Consider the following 20,225-nt stretch of genomic DNA (forward strand, 5'->3'; position numbering starts at 1 on the left):
CCTGGAGATAGAAAAATGAAAGGATTTCTGCTATTCAGAGATTTCAAGTCTCCAAAATTAGAAAGGTGTTTACAACTTTGCTTCTCTTGCAGTTAAGCAGCATCCTGATTGGAAACAACAAAAAACAACTGAAATGGAGAAACTGGACATTAGGTTTTTTTTTATTAGTCTCTTTGTCTCACCAGTTCTTTAGATGTCCACTGCCAGCAATGGACTTAGGCAGAATAAATCTGATGTTGACCTTTAAGCCCTTACCCTTCAATGTTTACTACAAATTCCATTGTAGGAATTTACAAAGCCAAGTAAATGATTTTTAAAAAGTAGACATGTTTACAAGTCTCAGGGGAAAAACAACCCACATGTGACTTATTCATAACTCTGCAAAACAGAAGCACCACGTTTTGATGGGCTCAGTTCATACTCTTACCTAGGCTGTGATCCTTTCAGCAGTAAATGAATGGGTGTGCTGTCCCCACCCTCCCTGCATCAAAGGTAACTGCTTACCAGGCACTCTATGTAAAAAGCTGTAGAGGAATTCTTCTTGTTCAAGAAAGGGGTGAGGGAGTAGAAAGAACAGGAAATTAAAAGGCCTCACCACAGAGCAGCCCAGGTTACCTCTGAGGATCACTGCCAAAATGAAGTGTATGAACCAACCCCACAGAATAAAGAATTTGAGGTGACTTTTTCTGGGGGGGGGGGGGTGCAAGCCTCCAATACTCTTTTAAGCAAAGTCATACATCTGCAGACCACTCAGAGTTTTAGTTTCTCTTAAACTGAACTTTAGTGATATAAAAAAAAGGTTGAATGAGTTAGCAGTTTCTTCACTCGGTTCATCTAAGGCAGTGGTGGAAAACCATAGTCTCTTCTGGGCAAGCTGCTAAGTGCCACCTGCCAGCCATGAGTGGAATCAGAGGCAAAAGTGGGTGGGGGAATGAATATTCATTTCACCTTTCTACAGTAAGCCAGTTTCCACACACTACGAGTACTCATAGCAGATTCACTGAAATTAATAGACATGACGTGACTTAAGGTTATTAGTGTCAGTGCTGCTTCTTGGGAGTAAAACTTAGCTGAATACAGCCTGCTCCTCTCAGTCATCCACCTGGGGAAGCAAGAGGCATTGTCAGAATTCAAGGATACATTCCAGCCATGCAAAGACTCAAGGAGGGGTGGCGAGGAATGTGGCCTAGAGCCAGTCCCAAGGGCCAGAGAAAGAGGCAGGCAGGCAGGGCAGTATTTGGCCACATGGTTCCCCATTCTGATCTAAAGGAAACAAAAATTAACTATAGTTCTTCATTTAGTGAACTTAGTATACCAGGGCAAGGCGGTAATCAGGTAAGTTACACCACTGACAATTAAGAAATAAAGCAGTTAAGAATTTTTTTAAAATACCCATAAATTAAATCTGAAGTGATGTATAATCAGTATAAAAATGCCTTTACAATTTCAGGGAAAGTAAGTAAAAAGGCACAGGAATCAGTACATTTCTAATTACTTATGGGCAAGCCCCCTCTCAATCTTATTTTGGAATGAGCTTATTGAAGTGATGCATGGTCCAATAATAGCAGAAAATCATTTCCAGGGCCATTCTAGTCAAGTTGTGCTCTCGATTACATGCTATGGAGTAAGGATAGGTCCAAGCAACACATCCCCAGGCATTAGGGATGTACCAGGAAAATCTTCTGAAAGGATGACAGAAATCCTGGTATACAGAATGCTACCATCAGAGACACTTGGACCAGCTCACCTCATTGCCATTGTTGCCAGGTAAGTCTGGGTGGCTGCAGAATTAGTCCATTCCAAACTGTGCATGAGCTTCAGAGGCATATGGGCCTGGAGAAGGGTCCAGTCTGGGGAACTCTGTTTCTTACCACCACCACCACTCATGCTTTTCAGCTAGCTACCCTCTTATTAGTGCATTCCATGACTTCAAATAAATATACACAAGGTCAGATCACATGTGTTCATCTGCAGGATATCATACTTTGTAAAAAATAGAACTGCATATGCACGCTCACACTGCAGGAATAAAAATTCATACATACACACGCTGTTTTTTAACAAAGTCCTATATATAGATACATATATATAATTTTACATCCTTGTGGCACATCATGAAAAAAGTATGTTTAAAATTCCAGCCTTGATGTTTGTTGTTGGAACACCAAGTTCTTATATTCTATGTTCAACTGAAATCTTGACATTTGCTTTTTAAAAGTCTACAGAACTGCTTTCCTATCAACTAAAGTAAAAAAGGCAGGTTCCTATTTAAATTAAATATGCACTTTCCTTCTGGGTCAAGTAACTCACCTGCATCTCAAATCCTATGACACTAGCTGGAAGCTCTTTGCTCAAGTATATAGTCTGTGTAAATGGCACATGGACCAAGAATGCAATCCTATGCACATTAACTTGGGAATAAATTTATTTCCAAGAAAACATGCATGGGACTGGGCTATACATACTGAAAGTGGCAACTTCACAGGAATTGGCAATACTGTTTTGTATTACTGTAAACATATTCAAGGGGTAAGAATTAGCATCTGCTAGGCAGCCTCCTAAAAGGTAGAAAGTGTATACTGCACCATATCAGGGATGGAAGGAGCAAGGAACAACAAGGTTCAACTTCTGCTACCCCCAAGAACTGTATTATCATTCTGCAATTATTTCCTTAAAATTATATTCAATGCCATCAGAGAAAACAGTCCGATAATAAACACTTCAATGGCCTTAACTGCCAAGTCCAATATTCAACTAGGGGCACTAATTATGTGTATGGGTTTTACACTGCTAAGTGTAACTGTTGATATTGCAGCACTGTCCTTGAAGACAACAGTATGGAGTACAATCACAGCATGTCCATTCTAAGATAGGGTTTCAAAACATCCACTGCATAATCTAAATAATGCTTCCATAATCACATTTTTCTGACCACAAGACAGAACATACCAAGATCTCCAAAGCCTTATCAAATAAAATTTACTGAACAGGTTTCCATTGCACGATAACCATCAAGCCACGAAGTAGCACTGATGTGTGCCCACTCCTATTTTTTTCCTTCAGAAGTAGGAACAAGTTTCTACTTCTCAAGATGCTGTACTTGAATGTTTCTGTCCGCAGCACAATCATTCAAGGTCTTGTAGGTTAATGGTGCTTCCTGTAAACTGAGAATTATCAGAACTGGCATCCTCTTCGGTAGAGTTGTGTGGCTCCTGTACAAAAGCACAGAAAAAAAATTCACAAAGTGACATAGGCATTCCAAGTTTCACAGATACATATGGCTGATTTAATAAGCTTCCAAATTCCATCTCTGGGAAGATCACACACAATGGATGATTAAAGAAAATCATACTCTTCTACGGCCTGCTTTTGGTCTTTTACCATTTATCCATCAAATTTTAAACAAGCAAAAAAAGCATACAGAAAAGGCATCTTTTAAAAACTTATAGCAGCTGTCAATTTGTATCACGCAGGGCAACCGGAATTTGTGTTGATGTCCAATTTTAAAACACAAAAGGGGTTGTACCTGAAGGATATGAACAGGCAAGTCTACTGTCAGCTGAGAATGTGAAGACGATGACTGAGAACTGAGCTGAAATGGCAAATCTCCCTCTCCTGGGGAATCATCCTAAAGAGAAATGAGACAAGATCAGTTTCTAGCCACAGAAAAATCCCAATGGAAACCTAATCTTCTGCTATAAACATATGGAAACATTTGGAAGTGGCAACATGTCTAATTAGCTATGCATATTTAAGGCTCTCCATCCTGAAAGTAGAAATCTTAAATCATTTCTATGAAATATTTAAATATATAAATCATGCTGCCACCCAATTATGGAATGAAAAATATTTACAGTCATACCTTGGTTGACGAACGCCTTGCGACTCAAATGTTTTGGCTCCCAAATGGCGCAAACTCGGAAGAGAGTGTTCCGGTTTACGACCGTTCTTTGGAACTTGAACATCTGATGTGGCTTTCATGGCTTCCAATTGACTGCAGGAGCTTCCTGCAACCAATTGGAAGTCACACCTTGGTTTCCAAACGTTTTGGAAGTCAAACAGATTTCTGGAACGGATTCCGTTCTACTTCCAAAATACCACTGTACTTAGTTACTTTATTCACTATAAGCAGACAGTTATTAAATGGTAATATTCATCTAGCTTATTGTTCCATGGACACCATCCTCTGCATATACTAAATGCAAAAACAAGAGAGTACTTCATACAACCAAGTACTGATCTAAATGGTATCCCTTTGCTAAAGGAAGGCTTTTTGACCCAGTGGAGCTTTCAGACAGCAGAACAAGAATAAAGGGAATCTTCAGGTACCTCCCCCTCCCTACACCACCACTTCCTATGCTGTTCCAAAGGGCCCAACCCTCCAGAGCACATCAAACCTGTTTTTATTAACTGCCATTTGCAAATTGGTTACACTTGTTTTAGACAAAGGGGTCACTTCACCTGGGACACCTGCCAGTCTACTGTATACCAGCTCATCTTCCCCCCTCCACCCTGACTTTACCACCAACTGTTTGTTTGAATGTGTTGCTGCCCGTTTACTGTTTTGTTTTAACATATTCCCAATCCATTTCACATATATATTTCAACAGTTTTCGTTTTCAGTAAACAAGCGAGGGAATGAGTTATCATGTGATGGGTAGAGAAGAGAGCTGAAAGGTTGAGTTTAATAATAATAAACATAAACAACTTTTATTTGTATCCCACCTTCCCCGGCCAAGACTGGGCTCAGGGCGGCTAACATCAAATATATAACATTGGTATAAAATCAAACAATAATTAAATTACCTCCTAAGAACAAGTTGGGATAGTTTGCAAGTTATTTTGTAAATGCCCTCCAGGGATGTTGCATCTGAACTATATGATGGATCATCATGCACACCAAGAACCACTTACCAGTTGCATAAAAGTAGATGTAGGGTGTACATTTCTAAATACATAATTTAAAAATGAAGTGTGTAAATAAAGTCAGGTAGTGAATTCTTACCTGAAGTAGCTGGATTTGAACAAACTGTGTGCCAGCTGAGGAATCTCTTACTGTTAGGTTTCCATTTGGCAAAACACTACTGCATGACCGATTCCCATGGTTAGAAGAACTAACTTTATCACTTTTGCCTTTTCTTATGCCAGAGTTAGGGCTTCCTGAAATAAAGTAATTGACGTGTGTAATACAAAGTCATGTTCCAAGGAATTGAACATATGTGCTTCTAAATAATGTATTTCAAAAAAGCTTTTAATATAACAATATATGCTTTTCACCAAAGAAAGTAGGTAACTCGGTAGTAGATAATACTACACATGGCATATAAAAACATGGAGCTGAATCCTGATATCCCATTAGTGGAACTCAGCTCACAGAATCCTGTACCTCATAGCAGTGTTTGAAACTCCCATTGTTCTAGGTGCATTTTGTGACAGGGAATTTCATTAGTGCAAGCAGTTTCTGAGCTCTGGGTGCAGCACTGCACCTAAGATTTAAGATTAAAATTGCAGAGTGGAAGGAAAGGAGGACTTTTTTTCTGTCTCCCCACTTCCAGCTACTCTCTGAAGACTGGAGAAGAGATCCTCGTAAGAATATTAGGGGGGTGGGCACGGAAAGAACTAGATCATGTGAAAAATGAACATAGTATTTTAGCTGCAGTTCTTTCTTTTTCAGCTTTGTATTCTTGTTATAAAAGAGTGTGCCTAGACATTCCATTCTAGTGACTATAACCTAGGTTTAAGGTGCCATTTAGCTCCTAGCTTTCATATCTCTGTTTCTAACACTGCCTCATAGGGGAAAAAGAGGGGGTTTCCTCCAATGCCATCTTCAGGAACCAGTCTCTATCCCCCATATACTCCAAAACAGTGAGGGAACCTCGGGAACAACAGTGGGAAATTGGAGAAAGTTACCTCCCTTTCAGTGAGCTATAGTTTCTGAAGGATCAGCAGTCCATTCACTCACAAAAGAACTAAAGAACTAGTCCTGATCAAAGCGTGGTGAATGGTAAGACTAAGTTGCAACAATTTCTAAGGTACATGAGATTACACACACTTTATGTATCAATCTTCCTATAAACATAAAAAGTCAGGTTGTAAGGTGCACCAAATAAGGCCAGACATGCTGGAAGGTCTCCCTCTTTATACAGTCAGAGAATTGGTCATCCAGCCCAATATCACATTACAGGCTTTAGATGAGCCATTAAATAGGGGAATAGGTAATACAGACTTTCAGCTACCCCTGCTTATGCCTCATCAAAAATCAATCTGGCATGTATACATACAGCAAGCTTTTACTGGGGGATGGGAGGACGACAACAATTTCTCTTTTTCTTACTAGTGAAAAATTAATTTCAGATAAGTACTGGAAGCAAGGAGGGAAAGTCAACTGTGTTTTTATCTCTCTGCTCATTGTCATATCATAAATAGCTCTGAATTCCTAACTATGCACAAGTAAGTTGCATTTATTTAAAATGGTGAAAGGCATTCCATGTGACTGAAGCAACTTGGACCTCTAGTGACAAAGATGCGTCCAAGAGAAACTGGACCACAAACACACAGGTCTAACGGTAGAAGGGGGTAAGGCCAAGAATCCAGAGAGATAAAGGTACCGGTAAGTACACCTCTGTCTCAGGTGAGGCAAAGACTTAAACTGAAAGAGTGACCAACCACTGGAAGATGAACTATAAAAGCTGTTGATGTAGTTCCTCGCCTTTTCTGGAGCAGCAGGAGGAACAATAGTTAGGATGATTCACCAGACCTGAAGGTCTCCATCTTAAGGAGCAGTTTCACCATTGTCCACTTCAAAGGTGGTGGGAACAGACCCTCTTCAAATACATTAATTACCTCCTAGACCAACCCAGTTACTTCACTTCTCCAAATATAATTACTAATGAACAGCATGGACTGAGCACACAAGAGTATGACCAAACTTCTCTTAACACCATGTTTACATCCTTAAGTCACAATAACTGAAAAAACCAATCCAACAAAACTGGACCACTCTTGTGTCCTAGACAAAGCAACAAACTGCTTCACACGCAACATTAAGGTCAGAGCAGATATGATTATAATCAATGTGTACATGCCTAAGGAAGGATTAGTAAACATGGTTAGGATTGGGTGATAAGAGTATTTTACAATTACCATTTCATACAAAAGCAAACATTTAAGAAACAGGGAAAGAGCTTCATTAAGCAATATTTCATTGTACTTCAGTGTTCTATCATCCATGGGTGTTGTAGAGAATACCCACTACTAGAACATAGCAAAATTACCCTAATTTGAGCAAGTCTTCTAAGAAGTGAGGCTCTATTCACACAAATAGCCCCAAACTAACCATGATACTACCTTAGTAATCTATGATGGCTTGTACCAGGCACACACACAAGTCTTCAAAACAATTTCACTCGGTAAATGGCATCCTGTGCTGGAACAATTATATACTCACCTATGTCATTCCCATTTTCTTTCTGTTTTCTTTTCTTGGCAAGCTGAATGGCTCGATAATCTGTTCTTGCAGACCCACCACTCTCCTAATGAGAGAAGGAGGTTTATGCATGTCATCAATACAACAGGATTATTAGGTTCACATTTTAGACAATATGCTTTTCCAAACATCACTGAATAGATCCCTAGAAGTCTCCCTGCATGGCCTGAACTTTTTCTATGCTAATCAGCTTAACAGTTTAATGGGATAGTGATGCAAGCATAGGGAAATTCAATATTGAGGTCACCCACTTATCTGACTCGCAGGGGATTGGAAGTACTGCATTAAGAAGACTACCACCGAAACACGTTTTGGAAATGCAGCTCAAGACTATGGTCCTCTGTCTTCCTCAAACTAACGCAAGTGTTTAATTCAACTACCACTCAGAAAACCTGTTTTTGCTGCATGTGGGATAATAATAATGATAATAATAATAATAATAATAATAATAATAATAATAATAATAATGATAATATTAAGACAAGGATCAGAAGAGAAGGAACTCTTCAAGATATTGCATTCCATTTTCCTTGTTCTATAAGCAGCGAACAGGGCACTCCTTTTTATTTAGTCAGTTCCAAAGTCAACCATCACTCACTTTTGAGTACTTACAACAACTTGGGAAAAGAGGTTAATAGCACTAAGCTCCAGCTGGGAAAACAAAAAGCAAACTTTCCTCCGAATGTGTAACTGGGTGTAATACTTTCACAGGCAACCACAACTTATACCACTTACGTTGTACAAAACATACGACGACTTCGTTCGTGGCAGACATTCCACAAACCCATTTGATCTGGTAGAAAGGATGGCTCATATACGGCAATATAATATCCTCAAAGCTAAGATACTAATGAAAACTACAGTTATTGAGAGCTACTGCATACCAGAAAGGAGCTGCCAGTCACCGTGCTCAGATCAGTTTCTTTCTGTGCACTGTAACTTCCTGGAGGGTTGGAGAACACAAACTGAGTCACCACTTTACTGCCTTCTTGCTGTCCCACAACATCCAGGCTAGGAAGTAAAGTTTGCTCTGCTTTACTTGGAACCAGTAATTCAGATGCATTATTTCCACCAAGGCTGCTTGAAGGGGTTAAAGTGGCTGTGTCTACTGACAGGTTATTACTGGAAGTCAAACCATGCAGGTCTTGACTGGAACTCCTTGTGGACAACGATGCTAGGGAGCCTAAGGCTTCTGCATTCACAGTCTGTACATCATCCAAATTTAAAGTGCTTTGCTGTAAAACTGTGGCAGTGGTTCCCAGCAGAAGAGAGCTGTCCAGGCTGTGTGGAATGTCACTGCTAGCCACTAAAATCAGTGGGTCAACTGTCTGACCAAGAGAACTGCTACCAACAGAAAGATTGCCCCCAAGCGTGGAGCCAACGGAAGCAACATCTATTGTGAGAATTCCAGAGTTTATCAGAGCCATGTCTGTTGAAATTCCAGAGGTGTTCCCAGAAACACTGGAAAAAAGGGACACAAGGTCTACATTGCTGAGGTCACTTTGTCCTGAACTGGCAAGTTCGCTGCTAGGCGTGAGGGAACCGATAGTTTCCATCTGATTTAAGAGATCTGAAACAAAGATTTAGCATGTTAGTACCACCGTGCCCATGGAACATGGGAATCAAAGGCCAACAATAAACCCCACCTGCTGCCTCTACTTCCAACTTGGCTGCCCTGCCATTCCTCCAAACATCCTGCTGTCTAAATCACTCCAGCCAACATCCTTCTCTCCTTGCAGAAGCCAATGTTAGCTAGGAGCCTATTTCTGCTTGTCACTATTCTAGTCTGTCCTTTCGGATCATTTTCAAACCCTGCCTCCCTGATATGCACACACAGTGGCATGGCTGCTGTTCAATGTCATTTTCATGTGGTCAGGGTGCCACATACTATGAGAATGGCTTGAATCAGTTTCCTGTATGTTATGCAGACTGAGAGGTACACGCTGCATTTCCCCAGATTCTGGCACCATTACTTACCACTCAGTTTGGCTAAACCACATAGGAAACAAATTCATGCAGTTCTCACAACCACGTAGAGCTTCTATCATACAGAAGCAATTTTCAGTGGCAAACAAGCCACTACTGTAGTTATATGGAATTGATCATAAAGTGTCTGGAAGCATGAGATCAATGTCTGAGAAAACCACAAGTTGACACCAGTATCACTCAGTCACTGCTCCTGCTATAAGTTAGGAAATACTATTATAAATTAATGCCCTCCTTTTAAAAGGATACAACACCCCATAGTAATTAAATGGCAAGGACTTAGGAGATAAGCATTTGAAACCACAACTTATTGGGCTTTCTAAAATAACCAGTGTTTCAATACCAAAAATAAATATATTCTGTTTTAGATACAACACATACCAGCCTTGACTTATTGCCAAGCAGTAAGTCAATGGGTCATACCTGCACTAAAATTGTGTTGCTTGACCATGTGTGTTTTCATACTATGCTTGGAAGTGAACAATTTATTACAGCTGGATACAGGGCAACGCGTCTTCAGTGAGTCCACATCCTGAAGGTGTTTTTTGGAGTGAATATACAGACTACTACGTGCAGAGAACTTTGCACAACAACCTGAAATAAGATATCAAAGTTTAGATACTGTCCCTTAATTTACATTTTTAAATTATATCCTCTTTTCATTTGGATGCCAAAGGCAATTATCAGGATTCCCATTCCACAAAATTATCTGTCTCATGATTTTTTTGTATGTATTGTCATAAAAAATGTGGAAATGTTATTAATACAAAGTAATATAATATGGAAAATCCATTTAGATTGCAATCCTATACTCACTACAGTACTTGGGAATAAACTCCAATATGGGAATTACTTCTCATCAGACATAGGCTGTTAGTGTGGAAAACTTAAAATGTCACAAACAAGCATGTATAGGGTATCCAAAAGTGCCAGAACAAAACCGAAAACACCTTTTTAAAAAGTAGTTGTGGAGAGGAAAACACTAAAGGGTTTCTCCTATCCATGCTGTGCTATGAACGTGCTTTTCTCCCCATTGTATGATTCAGCAACAATTCAAATCTGATGCATAGAGCAGCTGCCATCTTCATTTAACCCTCTCTGCATGACTAGGAACAAAGGAGATAAACACAAGCATACAAGAGCACATATACAAATAATACCTTCTACTGGGCATTCGAATGGCTTTGTGCCAAGATGAGTTATACTATGGCCTTTCAAGTGTTCGGCTCTTGTGAAGGATTTTCCACAGCCTTCTACAGAACATGTAAACCTTCTGTCATCTTCATGTTTCCTACAATAAGAATTAAATAAATTCAATATAAAATGCTAAGGGCACAGGCATCAATGATTATAGGTTGGATCCTAATCATTTTAGCTGAACATGTGCATATTGCTATACTGTATCTGGAACACTTAAACCAGAATTCCACAATCTGGAACCCTTCAGCTGTTTTAGACAACAACTCAGATCAACCCCAGCCAGAGGGGCCATGCTGGCTGGGGCCCAACAGCACCAAAAATAATATTTCAGATAAAATGCATATGCCTTTCCCATGGGAAGCAAAGCTCATTTATCTTCTTGTATTCATCTCTTTCCCTTTGCGCACCCTCCCGATTTATTTCCCCCAATGTAAATGTTTAAAGTGCAAGCTCTTTGAGGACCTCTAAACAACCATGTACAGTCAGGTAATTTACCTTTTGTGCCTTAATAGCTTGGACATGCTAGTGAAAGACCAGCCACAACCTTCAAAGTCACAGATGAAAGGTCTTTCACCTGGAGGAAAGCAAAAGCAAAAATATTTTTTTAAAAAACCGAATGCAATTACCCGACATTTCTGATAAAAAAAAACCACAACTGCTCACACTCACATGTTATTCAGGAAGTCTAATAATTTTATGTTTACTACTGATTTAATTGTTCTGTTTTGTACAGCTTATGAGCTATTTGAGAACCTTAGCTAAAACCAGTTCATTAAATTTTAAAATAAATAGAAGAAACATTCTCACCCATCCAATGACCCTTCTGCCTGATTCCTCTCTTGAGTTAAATAGCTATTGGTTCTATAACACCACAAGATTCAGAGCAAGTCATGCATATAGCTTACATTGCTCAAAATGCTGCTGACCCCAGGCAAGCAATATGCACAGTTGTTTAGGACACTCTCCCTATAAATCTGAAAATACTATTTCAAGTCTACCAAATCCAAGGAAGCCTTACTTTTATCAATCAGTTAAACATTAAGTTCTATTTGCTTCCACCTCCCACTCACTTAAGCTCAGGTTTGCTGGTTTTATTTAAGTAGAAGTTAACTTCTACAGTGGTGCCCCGCAAGACGAACGCCTCGCAAGACGGAAAACCCGCTAGACGAAAGGGTTTTCCGTTTTGGAGGCGCTTCGCAAAACGAATTTCCCTATGGGCTTCCTTCGCAAGACGAAAGCCCATAGGGAAATCTCCGGGACAGCGGGGAAGCGCAGCGCGTCTTCCCCACTGTCCTCGGACCTCCTCCGAAGCCGGGCGGCGGGGCAGGAACACCTCCTCCCGCCGCCCGGCTTCGGAAGGCTCCTCCGAAGCCGGGCGGTGGGGCGGAAACACCTTCTGAAGGCCGGCGGGGGGCAAAAGTCTTTGTTCCCCCCTGCCTGCCTTCCCGGGAGAGCGGAGAAACGCAGTGCGTTTCTCCGCTGTCCCGGAAGGCTTTTGAAGGCAGGCGGGGGGGAGCAAAGACTTTCGCCCCCCGCCCGCCTTCAGAAGAGGTCCTGGACCTCTTCTGAAGGCGGGCGGGGGGCAAAAGTCTTTGTCCCCCCTGCCTGCCTTCCCAGGGGCTTTTAAATCGCCCCGGACAGCGGAGAAGTCCTCCGCTGTCCCGGGGCGATTTTAAAATGCCGCCCGCCAGCATTTTAAGATCGCCCCGGACAGCGGAGAAGTCCTCTGCTGTCCCGGGGTTTTTTAAAATGCTAGGGGTGGGAAGAAAAGCCCTTGTCCCCCCCCCCCCCCCAGCCTTCAGAAGAGGTCGGGGGCAGACTGTCCCCGGACCTGGTCTGAAGGCGGTTTCCATAGGAACGCATTAATTGATTTTCAATGCATTCCTATGGGAAACCGTGCATCGCAAGACGAAAAACTCGCAAGACAAAGAGACTTGCGGAACGAATTAATTTCGTCTTGCGAGGCACCACTGTACTTAAGATAGCAAGCTAGCAGTGCACCCAAGAACACAGAACAACATCAGGATTCAAGTAAATCAAATAGATTGGGGGAGGGAAACCCACACACAAAACTGTGTTTATTCCTTAGTACCACAACTCCATCTAAGAATCAAGGACACATTTCAATTCAACATAATCAGTTTATCTAATAATGACAAACCAACTTTAACTAATGCCCTAGCTTCACACCTGTGTGACTTCTCATGTGGATTTTCAGTCGGCAGGCTTTGTCGTACTGCTTGTTGCAGCCGGGGAAGGAGCAGGAGAACAGTTCTTGTTCCCTGAAGTGGATTCGATTATGAGAAAATAATGCACTCACTGTTATGAAGGTCCTCTCACAACCTAGAGAAAGAAGGAAGAACCAAACTCTGCTTCAGTGGAAAACAAAACAATTGGGCATTACCATGAACTAGAATATTATTATTACCGCGATCTAGAAAAGTACATGGTAATAATATTATCATTTAAAATTGTTTTAATGGTGTATCGTACTGTGTATATTACATTGGCATATCATTTCTAAGTACTATGGGGGGAATTGCCTGAAAAGTGGTTTACAACCCCATTAAATAACAGTAAATAACTAACTAGATAGATAGATAGGTAGATAGATAGATAGATAGATAGATAGATAGATAGATATCTCATTAAACTATGAAGACCTTTCTGGTAAATTGCTCTGGACTAAGTTTATTTCCAATACTGCAATGTACTGCAGTATAATGTTACAGCTGAAGTTAGTTTTTTGCATCTCCTTTTCACTAGCACACTGTCATTCTTATACATCACTCTGCAATTTCCCTTTCTTCTAAACTGGAGTGCAAATTTTCTGGTTGTTTCGCTAACCTTTATTTTCCACATCTAATATTGTAGCATTCCAGCATGGTAAGCATTCAAATGTACAGAGACAATGTACATGATAGCTAATCTATTAGATTATCTCAGAGTACCAAATGCAGAAAACAAACAACAGATGAAGGCCTGCATGTCTGCCTTCTGTGCTTCTTCCTTGGAAACAGAATGCTGAAAGTTATGCACAAGTCTAAATATTACAGTGCACTTATATTGAACCCCACTACAGGGTCATTCCATATCAAGTGATCCAATTTTTTTACCTCATCCAATTTTCTTAATATTTTGTACACTTGTTGTATGATCAAAACTAAGTTTATATCTAACATTTTATTTTTTTAAAAAAAGTGTACAAAATATTAAGAAAACCGGATGACATGAGGTAAAAAATATATATGAATCATTTGATATGGAATGACCCTACAGCATTGTGGATGTTCTGGCTTGGATTCAAACCCTCACTTACCTAAAAAGCTCAACGAGTAATTTCGGGTCTTATCACTATCTCTATTCTATCCCACAAGGTGCCGAAAACACCTAATGAAGAGGGCAGGGCAAAGTATTTTTTCTTAGAGAGATTAGTACTGCAAGTGGGTACTGGGATTGCGATTCAACTCTCTTCCGCTTTTTCCACTGTGCAAAACAAATCCACATTGCACATTTAAAGTGCACGACTTCTCCCCAAAGAATACGGGGAGCCGCAGTTTGTTGAGGGTACTGGAACTGGAAGCTGGTTTCCAAGGATTCTCTATTGGAATTCGTGCGCTTTAAATGTGCAATGGATGCAGCCAGCAATCCGGGGGTGCTGCCTACCTACAAGTCCAAACGGATTTTGAGGCGGGGCTCTTATCAAAGTCCGAAAGGCCGAGACTTGTTGACCTTTGTAAAAATAAGAAGAGGGAGAGTCAGAGCTGCCGGCTGCTTACCTGGATACTCGCAGCGGTAAGGCCGGTCGGGCTCCAGGTGGCTCCTCCGCTGGTGAGCGCCGAGGCGGGCGGCGCTGGGGAAGCGCTGCCCACACGCCTCGCACTTGTGCGTCGCCTCCTGCTCGTGGGCCCGGCCGTGCGCCCGCAGGTTGTAGATGGTGGTGAAGCGCTTCGAGCAGCCGGGCGCCGAGCAGGCGAAAGGCCGCAGCTTGTCGTGCGAGTGCAGGTGGCGCCGCAGCTTGTAGGCCGTGGCGAAGGCCCAAGAGCAGCCGGGGACCGGGCAGGAGAAGGGCCGCGCCGCCCGCCCGGAGCCCCCCGACGCCGCTTCTTCTCCCGCTCCTCCGCCGCCATCCTGCGCCGTAACAGCAGCGCCGCCGCCGCCCCCTCCGTGCGCGGACAGGCGGTGTAGCCGCAGCAGCTGCTTGCGGGAGAAGACCTCTTCGCAGCGGGGCTCGGGGCAAGAATAAGGCGCGGGAGTCCGAGACGGGCCTCCTGCCGAGGCCTCGTCGGCAGCGCCGGAGGAGCGCAGCGCCTGAGGAGGAGGAAGGAGCGGCGCGGGAGGTGGAGGCGGCTGCGCGGGCCCGCCGAGGCTGAGCAGCCCGTTCTCGAAGCGCACCAGCAGGCTTTGGTTGTTGATGGTGAGCGTGCCCGAGAACGAGGAGCCGGCGGCGCCGGGGTCGTCGTCCTCTGCCGCCGCCTGTCCGCTCCCCTCAGCCACGGGCCCGGAAGCCTCGGCCTCGAGTGCACCTTCCCCCCCGCCGTCGCCGGGCTTCTCCTCTCGCGGAGGCGGCGGCTGCTGCGTCGTCGTGGTGGCGGCGGGTTCCTGCGAGGGGCTTCCGGAGGCTCCGCCCCGCACCAAGTTGAGCACCAGCAGCAGAGCGTCGCTGTCGTGCGGCTGCCCGGGGCCCGCGGGCGGCAGGGCCAAGGCGCTGCTCGCGGAAGGCCCTTGCGGAGGTTGCTGAGGGGCGGGCGGCGGAGGAAGAGGGGGAGGAGGCGGCAATGGCGGCGGCGGTTGCTGCTGCTGAGGCGGTTCCGGCGGCTTCTTGCCCTCCAGGAGCAGCAGCACCGGAAATGTCACGTCCAGGCCCCAGGCTCCCGCTGCCGCTCCCGCCCCAGAGTCCCGCGGCTGCGGGGGTCGGCGGGCGGGCCCTGAGGAAGAAGCCCCCTCTCCAACGGCCGCGGCGCCGCTGCCGCCATGTTGGTGGGTGCCGGGCTCGGGCCGGGCCGCCTCCACCGCGGCAGGCAGCCCCTGCGTTTCCATCTTGGGGGTCCCTGTAGCAGCGGCTGAAACCGGAGCCGCGGGGCGGGGCCGGCGGGGCGGGCGGAGAAACCCGGAATGCGGATCGCTCAGCGAGAGAGAGACAACAGCTCAGAGAGGGGATCCGGAGCTAACGCGGCTGGGTGGAAAACCCGGACACGGGATTGCTATGTGGAGTGTGCAATAGCGCAGGAAGGTGCGCCTCGCGGAGCGGAATTGGGAAATTGGAGAGAAGTCGGGGGAAAGGGTATGCAAAAATTAGAGCAGTCGTCTTGGATCAGGCCAGTGGCCCATCCCGTCTTAACACCCTGCTCTCACAGTGGCCAATCGGATGCCCGTGGGAAACCTGCAAGCAGGGTTGACGCGCAAGAGCCGTCTTCCCTCTCCTGTGGTTTCCAGCAACTGGAATTCAGAAAATTGCTGCTTTCGACTGTGGAGGCAGGGCTATAGCCATCGTGGAGCTATTGATAGCCCCTCTCCTCCATGAAGTTGCCTAATCCTCTTTTAAAGCCATCCACGTCCTGCTTTTCATGTGCAGGACGAACCTAAGTGTCAGAAATAACAAGGTTTCCGCCTCCTCTGTTGAAAGAGGCTTACACCTAGATTGGATCTTTCTTGTTTACATTTATTTATTACTTTATTTGGGAATTGCCTTTCACATACACCTTAAGGTGATTTAAATCATACCAATGAAAGCAACAAAAGCAGGTTTAAAAAACAGTGCAAAAAGCAACTAAAGATACTGTTACCCGCCACCGCAATCTCCAAGCAGTGCAAAATCCCAGGGGTTCAAGGCACATACCCCGGGGTTCAGGTTTCCTTGCAGTGAGGGCCTGCCAAGATTGTGATGTCTTTAGGATATTTGGTTTATTTACACATATATACAACCTGAGCCTGGGATGGAGAGGTTCACAGCATTAGCACTCCAAGAGACTCTTGCTTCTCCCATAGCCACAGCCTTGGATTCAAGCAGAAATAAGGCATAGCTCTGTCCCCCAGCTTACCAGCTTCTAGCTCACATAACTCAACTCTCCACTCTGGCCTTTATCTTGTGAACTACCAGCGAGCTGAGGGAGGGGGGCTCACCCATTTGTTTTCTGGCACAGAGCTACTTCCTTTGTTACCTTAATGGCCAACACTTAGAGGGTCTTTAGCTCCCCAGGAAGCTAGTCTAGCTATTCAATGAATTGAATCCATCTGTATCCAGGAATTAGAAGGGGGCTGAAGCATACAGCCTATCCCCAACAACTCATAACAATACAATACATAAGTTGTAAAGAAACGTGATGTATTCCCACTATGTACAGATGACTCCCCACTTTACACGGGTTCAGGCACCCTACACACAGTGAAAATCGTGTAAGTGGGGAGCACCCTTTAAAAGCCTCCTTCCTCTCTCTTCAAATTACTACTCTCCAAAAATCAAAAATACTGCACCCAAAATATCCACAACTGGAATTGCTACAATATCATTTAAGCAGCAGGTGGTGCTATACCACCTTGGGAAAAATTTGCATGCTGGTCCTAACTTTTGACACACCCATTGTGATTTTTTGAACTTTTTTTTAAAAAAAAAATCACAACACATCTTTGTTGTTATGAAATGGACAATCTCCTCATGCTTAGCCAACTGCATTATTTCTAAAGCTTTCTGAAACTGCCCTTTTTCTGTATTGCTAGGGTATTTCATACACCTGCTACACTATGAGTGTGGCACAATCAAGTCCCTTTCCCCTGCACCAGGGCAGTGGAGAGAAATTCAATTCAGTTCACATTTAAAGGTTTCTCTGCTAAATTGGCACTTCCTGAAATGGTGTGTGAACCGAACACTCAGCCATCCTTCAAGATTCAAACATTTCTGAATTCTGCAATGAATTAATGAGTACAAAAATTCATATACTAGGTATAGGGTTCAAAAAATTCATCTGTCTATCATTTGTTAGTCACTTTTTTCAAAAAGTGTCCCAAAGCAACCTGGAAGCCAGCTAAAAGCATCCAATAAAAATCTGAAAACACAGCTATATAGATAAAAGGCAGATCTTACAGATCCCACTCCACTAAGAAAGTGCCACCCTTCAAATTAAGGGCCAGAAGCCCAGGTAAAGATAAACCTTTAGCACCTAAAAACAGATGAAGGTGGAACTACACATGCCTCCCTGAGGGAAGCATTCCACACGCAGGGAGCCACCACTGAAAAGGCCCAATCTTGTGTTGCCAGCCTCTGCACCTCCCATGGAGAGGGCACACAAAGAAGGACCTCAGATATATATTAGTGGACATAGTACCCAAATATTCACTGGTGAAAATTGCTTGCAAATTTGCCCTATAATGCTGAATAATATTCATGAAGACTCTTAAAAGAAAATCTGCAAACTGATGTGGGAATGTGGAGAACTGAAATTAAGACTGGAAAAATGAGAAACCATAACTGACACATTTGCACGTTCCTAGCCACAACTTTGCTAATCCAAGCAACTGCTAAGCATAACAAGTATCTAAAACCGCCATGAGGAAAAGCTAAGTGATGCTGAGCATTTTCTGTTGGAATTCCATATGCTTCATGATGGACCTGCATATTATAACATGGTAAACTCAAACATTAATCTGGCCTTGTCACAATGGATCATCTGTCATTGTATTCAGTGCTGTAATTTGTTAAATTAAGAGACTTAAAGGCCTGATTCGGATGTCGTAACAAACCATGCCACCATATGATCTTGGTTTGATATTTTAGTTTGTGAAGAAACAATTTGCAGTATCAACATATGTACACAACCCCATTTCTGCTCATTAATTTATCTGCCTTTATAATGAATATATATTGGCCACAAACATGTTTACTCTATTATGTCTTGTCAAAATATTGTCTTTATATTTATATAAAATCTTTATAAGCGTCTTTTTAAAAAGCAACAACCCATTATTGGGAACAGAGTGTCCTTAAGTCTCTATTGTAGAGCTCGCTTAGGCTATTCAGTGAGATACGATTCATTGACAGCTTAAATTGAACTGCATTCCACTGGCACAAAACCATGAAAGGAGGAAAAAACCTTGCAATGAATCGCAGTTATGAAGGAACCAAAAGTCATCTAGTTCAGCCTCTTCTACCCATAGCTGTCAACTTACAGATTTGAAAATAAGGGACCAGCAGCCAAAATAAGGGACCTGCAGCCTCACCTGTTCCAGGCACTACAGTCTTCCTGCTGTCCTGCAGTCTGGTCAAACTGGAAGCTCGGGCTTCCCCCACCCCAGCCTCGTGCCTGGGGGGGGACGACGACATTTTTTTCTTTATTCCCCCCCCCCCAAAAAAACCCTAGGTGCGCCTTATGGGCCGGTATGCCCTATGGGGCGAAAAATACGGTACTTTATGAAAAGCAGTTTGAGCTATTTAGTTAAACTGTTGTTGTTGATGGTTAACTATTCTAGATTAACAATTAATAATTACATTACTCTTTGGGGGGGTGATTATTTACATCTCATTATTAGCACATTGAAATAGCAACAGAAAAGTGTCTTTCCTCACCTAGGTTGCGGAAACGAAGAAAGCTAATCTGGTTCTTGTACTGATCAGTTCTTGTACTGAAAACAGATTCCTAGGCTCAGAATGTGCTCAGAGGCATGCTGTTCTTTAATTCTGACTGTTTGTCTGTTGTACCAGGCTCTGGTTACTGGATCTTGGGGTTCGACTAACATAATAATAGTAATAATAATAATAATAATCCAACAAGGAAGGAGCCCTCCCTTCTCTGATGTCACTGATGAAGCTAAATATCTGGCTTTACAATCTATGGCCAAAAACTTTTAAGTGAGATGTTGAAATATTTGGCATTGTCTGCATGCAAACTGGGTGTGGGTAAACTCCAATAGAACCGGGAGCTTTAAAATTTATTGGCAAATTCCAAAATCAAAAGCACATGAAGATAATATATCACTGTGTGTGTGTGTGTGTGATCTGGCATCTAGTCAGGAATGTTCTGAACGGAGAAGTAGCTTTTGTGACCTAAGAGATACAACTGTGAGCAATTTTCACATTGGATATATCAGCACCGAGTGTGATTCATCACTGCAGCTCTGTCAGCCTGAAAAGATCTCGACCACCAGCAGCCGAGGCCCATTCCTGCCTCCATTCCAGCTCGCAGCCACAACCCCATCAAAACTGTGGCATTGTGCAGCACCAAAAGGCACCAACTCTTCTGTAGGCCATTTGCAAACTGTGGTGCAAAATGGTGGCATGTTCTTTCTTTTTTTATGGCTGGAGATGATGTTGCAGAGGAGATGAATGATGCTATGAGACAGGATGACAAGGAATGCAATGTGGTGGTGATGGTGAGTTCTCACATCCCAGATAGATAGATAGATAGATAGATAGATAGATAGATAGATAGAGATATAAGAAAGGGGATGGACAAACAGTAGAATTCAGGGGAGGTGAGTGAAGAATGGGTTGTGGGACAACTCTGATCCATCCATCCATAGTGCTTGGTTGGCAAATCATCCAGGCAAACAATTAAGTGAA

At 43.3% G+C, this 20,225-nt stretch overlaps 1 protein-coding gene across 3 annotated transcripts; it reads right to left on the reverse strand.

Annotated features, from left to right (window-relative positions):
* Positions 1–140: 140 nt before the first annotated feature.
* On the reverse strand, positions 141–17,580 carry ZXDC (ZXD family zinc finger C). Of its 3 annotated transcripts, XM_028719230.2 has the most exons (10): positions 14,452–15,758; positions 12,863–13,015; positions 11,168–11,246; positions 10,633–10,763; positions 9,896–10,066; positions 8,371–9,056; positions 7,448–7,532; positions 5,006–5,160; positions 3,527–3,628; positions 141–3,212 (listed from the first exon to the last, which is right to left on the reverse strand). In XM_028719230.2, the coding sequence occupies exons 1-10, from the start codon at positions 15,710–15,712 to the stop codon at positions 3,126–3,128; spliced, it is 2,910 nt and encodes a 969-aa protein (XP_028575063.2). In that variant the 5' UTR covers positions 15,713–15,758; the 3' UTR covers positions 141–3,125. The 3 variants fall into 3 exon arrangements, 2 of the variants coding, with proteins under 2 accessions (XP_028575063.2, XP_028575064.2); XM_028719231.2 differs by lacking the exon at positions 9,896–10,066 and having other exon boundaries at positions 14,452–17,573; XR_003705348.2 differs by lacking the exons at positions 141–3,212; positions 3,527–3,628 and having other exon boundaries at positions 5,020–5,160; positions 8,222–9,056; positions 14,452–17,580.
* Between the last annotated feature and the right edge of the window lie 2,645 nt (positions 17,581–20,225).

The sequence above is a fragment of the Podarcis muralis genome, chromosome 2 (genome assembly GCF_964188315.1).
Source record: "Podarcis muralis chromosome 2, rPodMur119.hap1.1, whole genome shotgun sequence".
NCBI lineage: Eukaryota > Metazoa > Chordata > Lepidosauria > Squamata > Lacertidae > Podarcis > Podarcis muralis.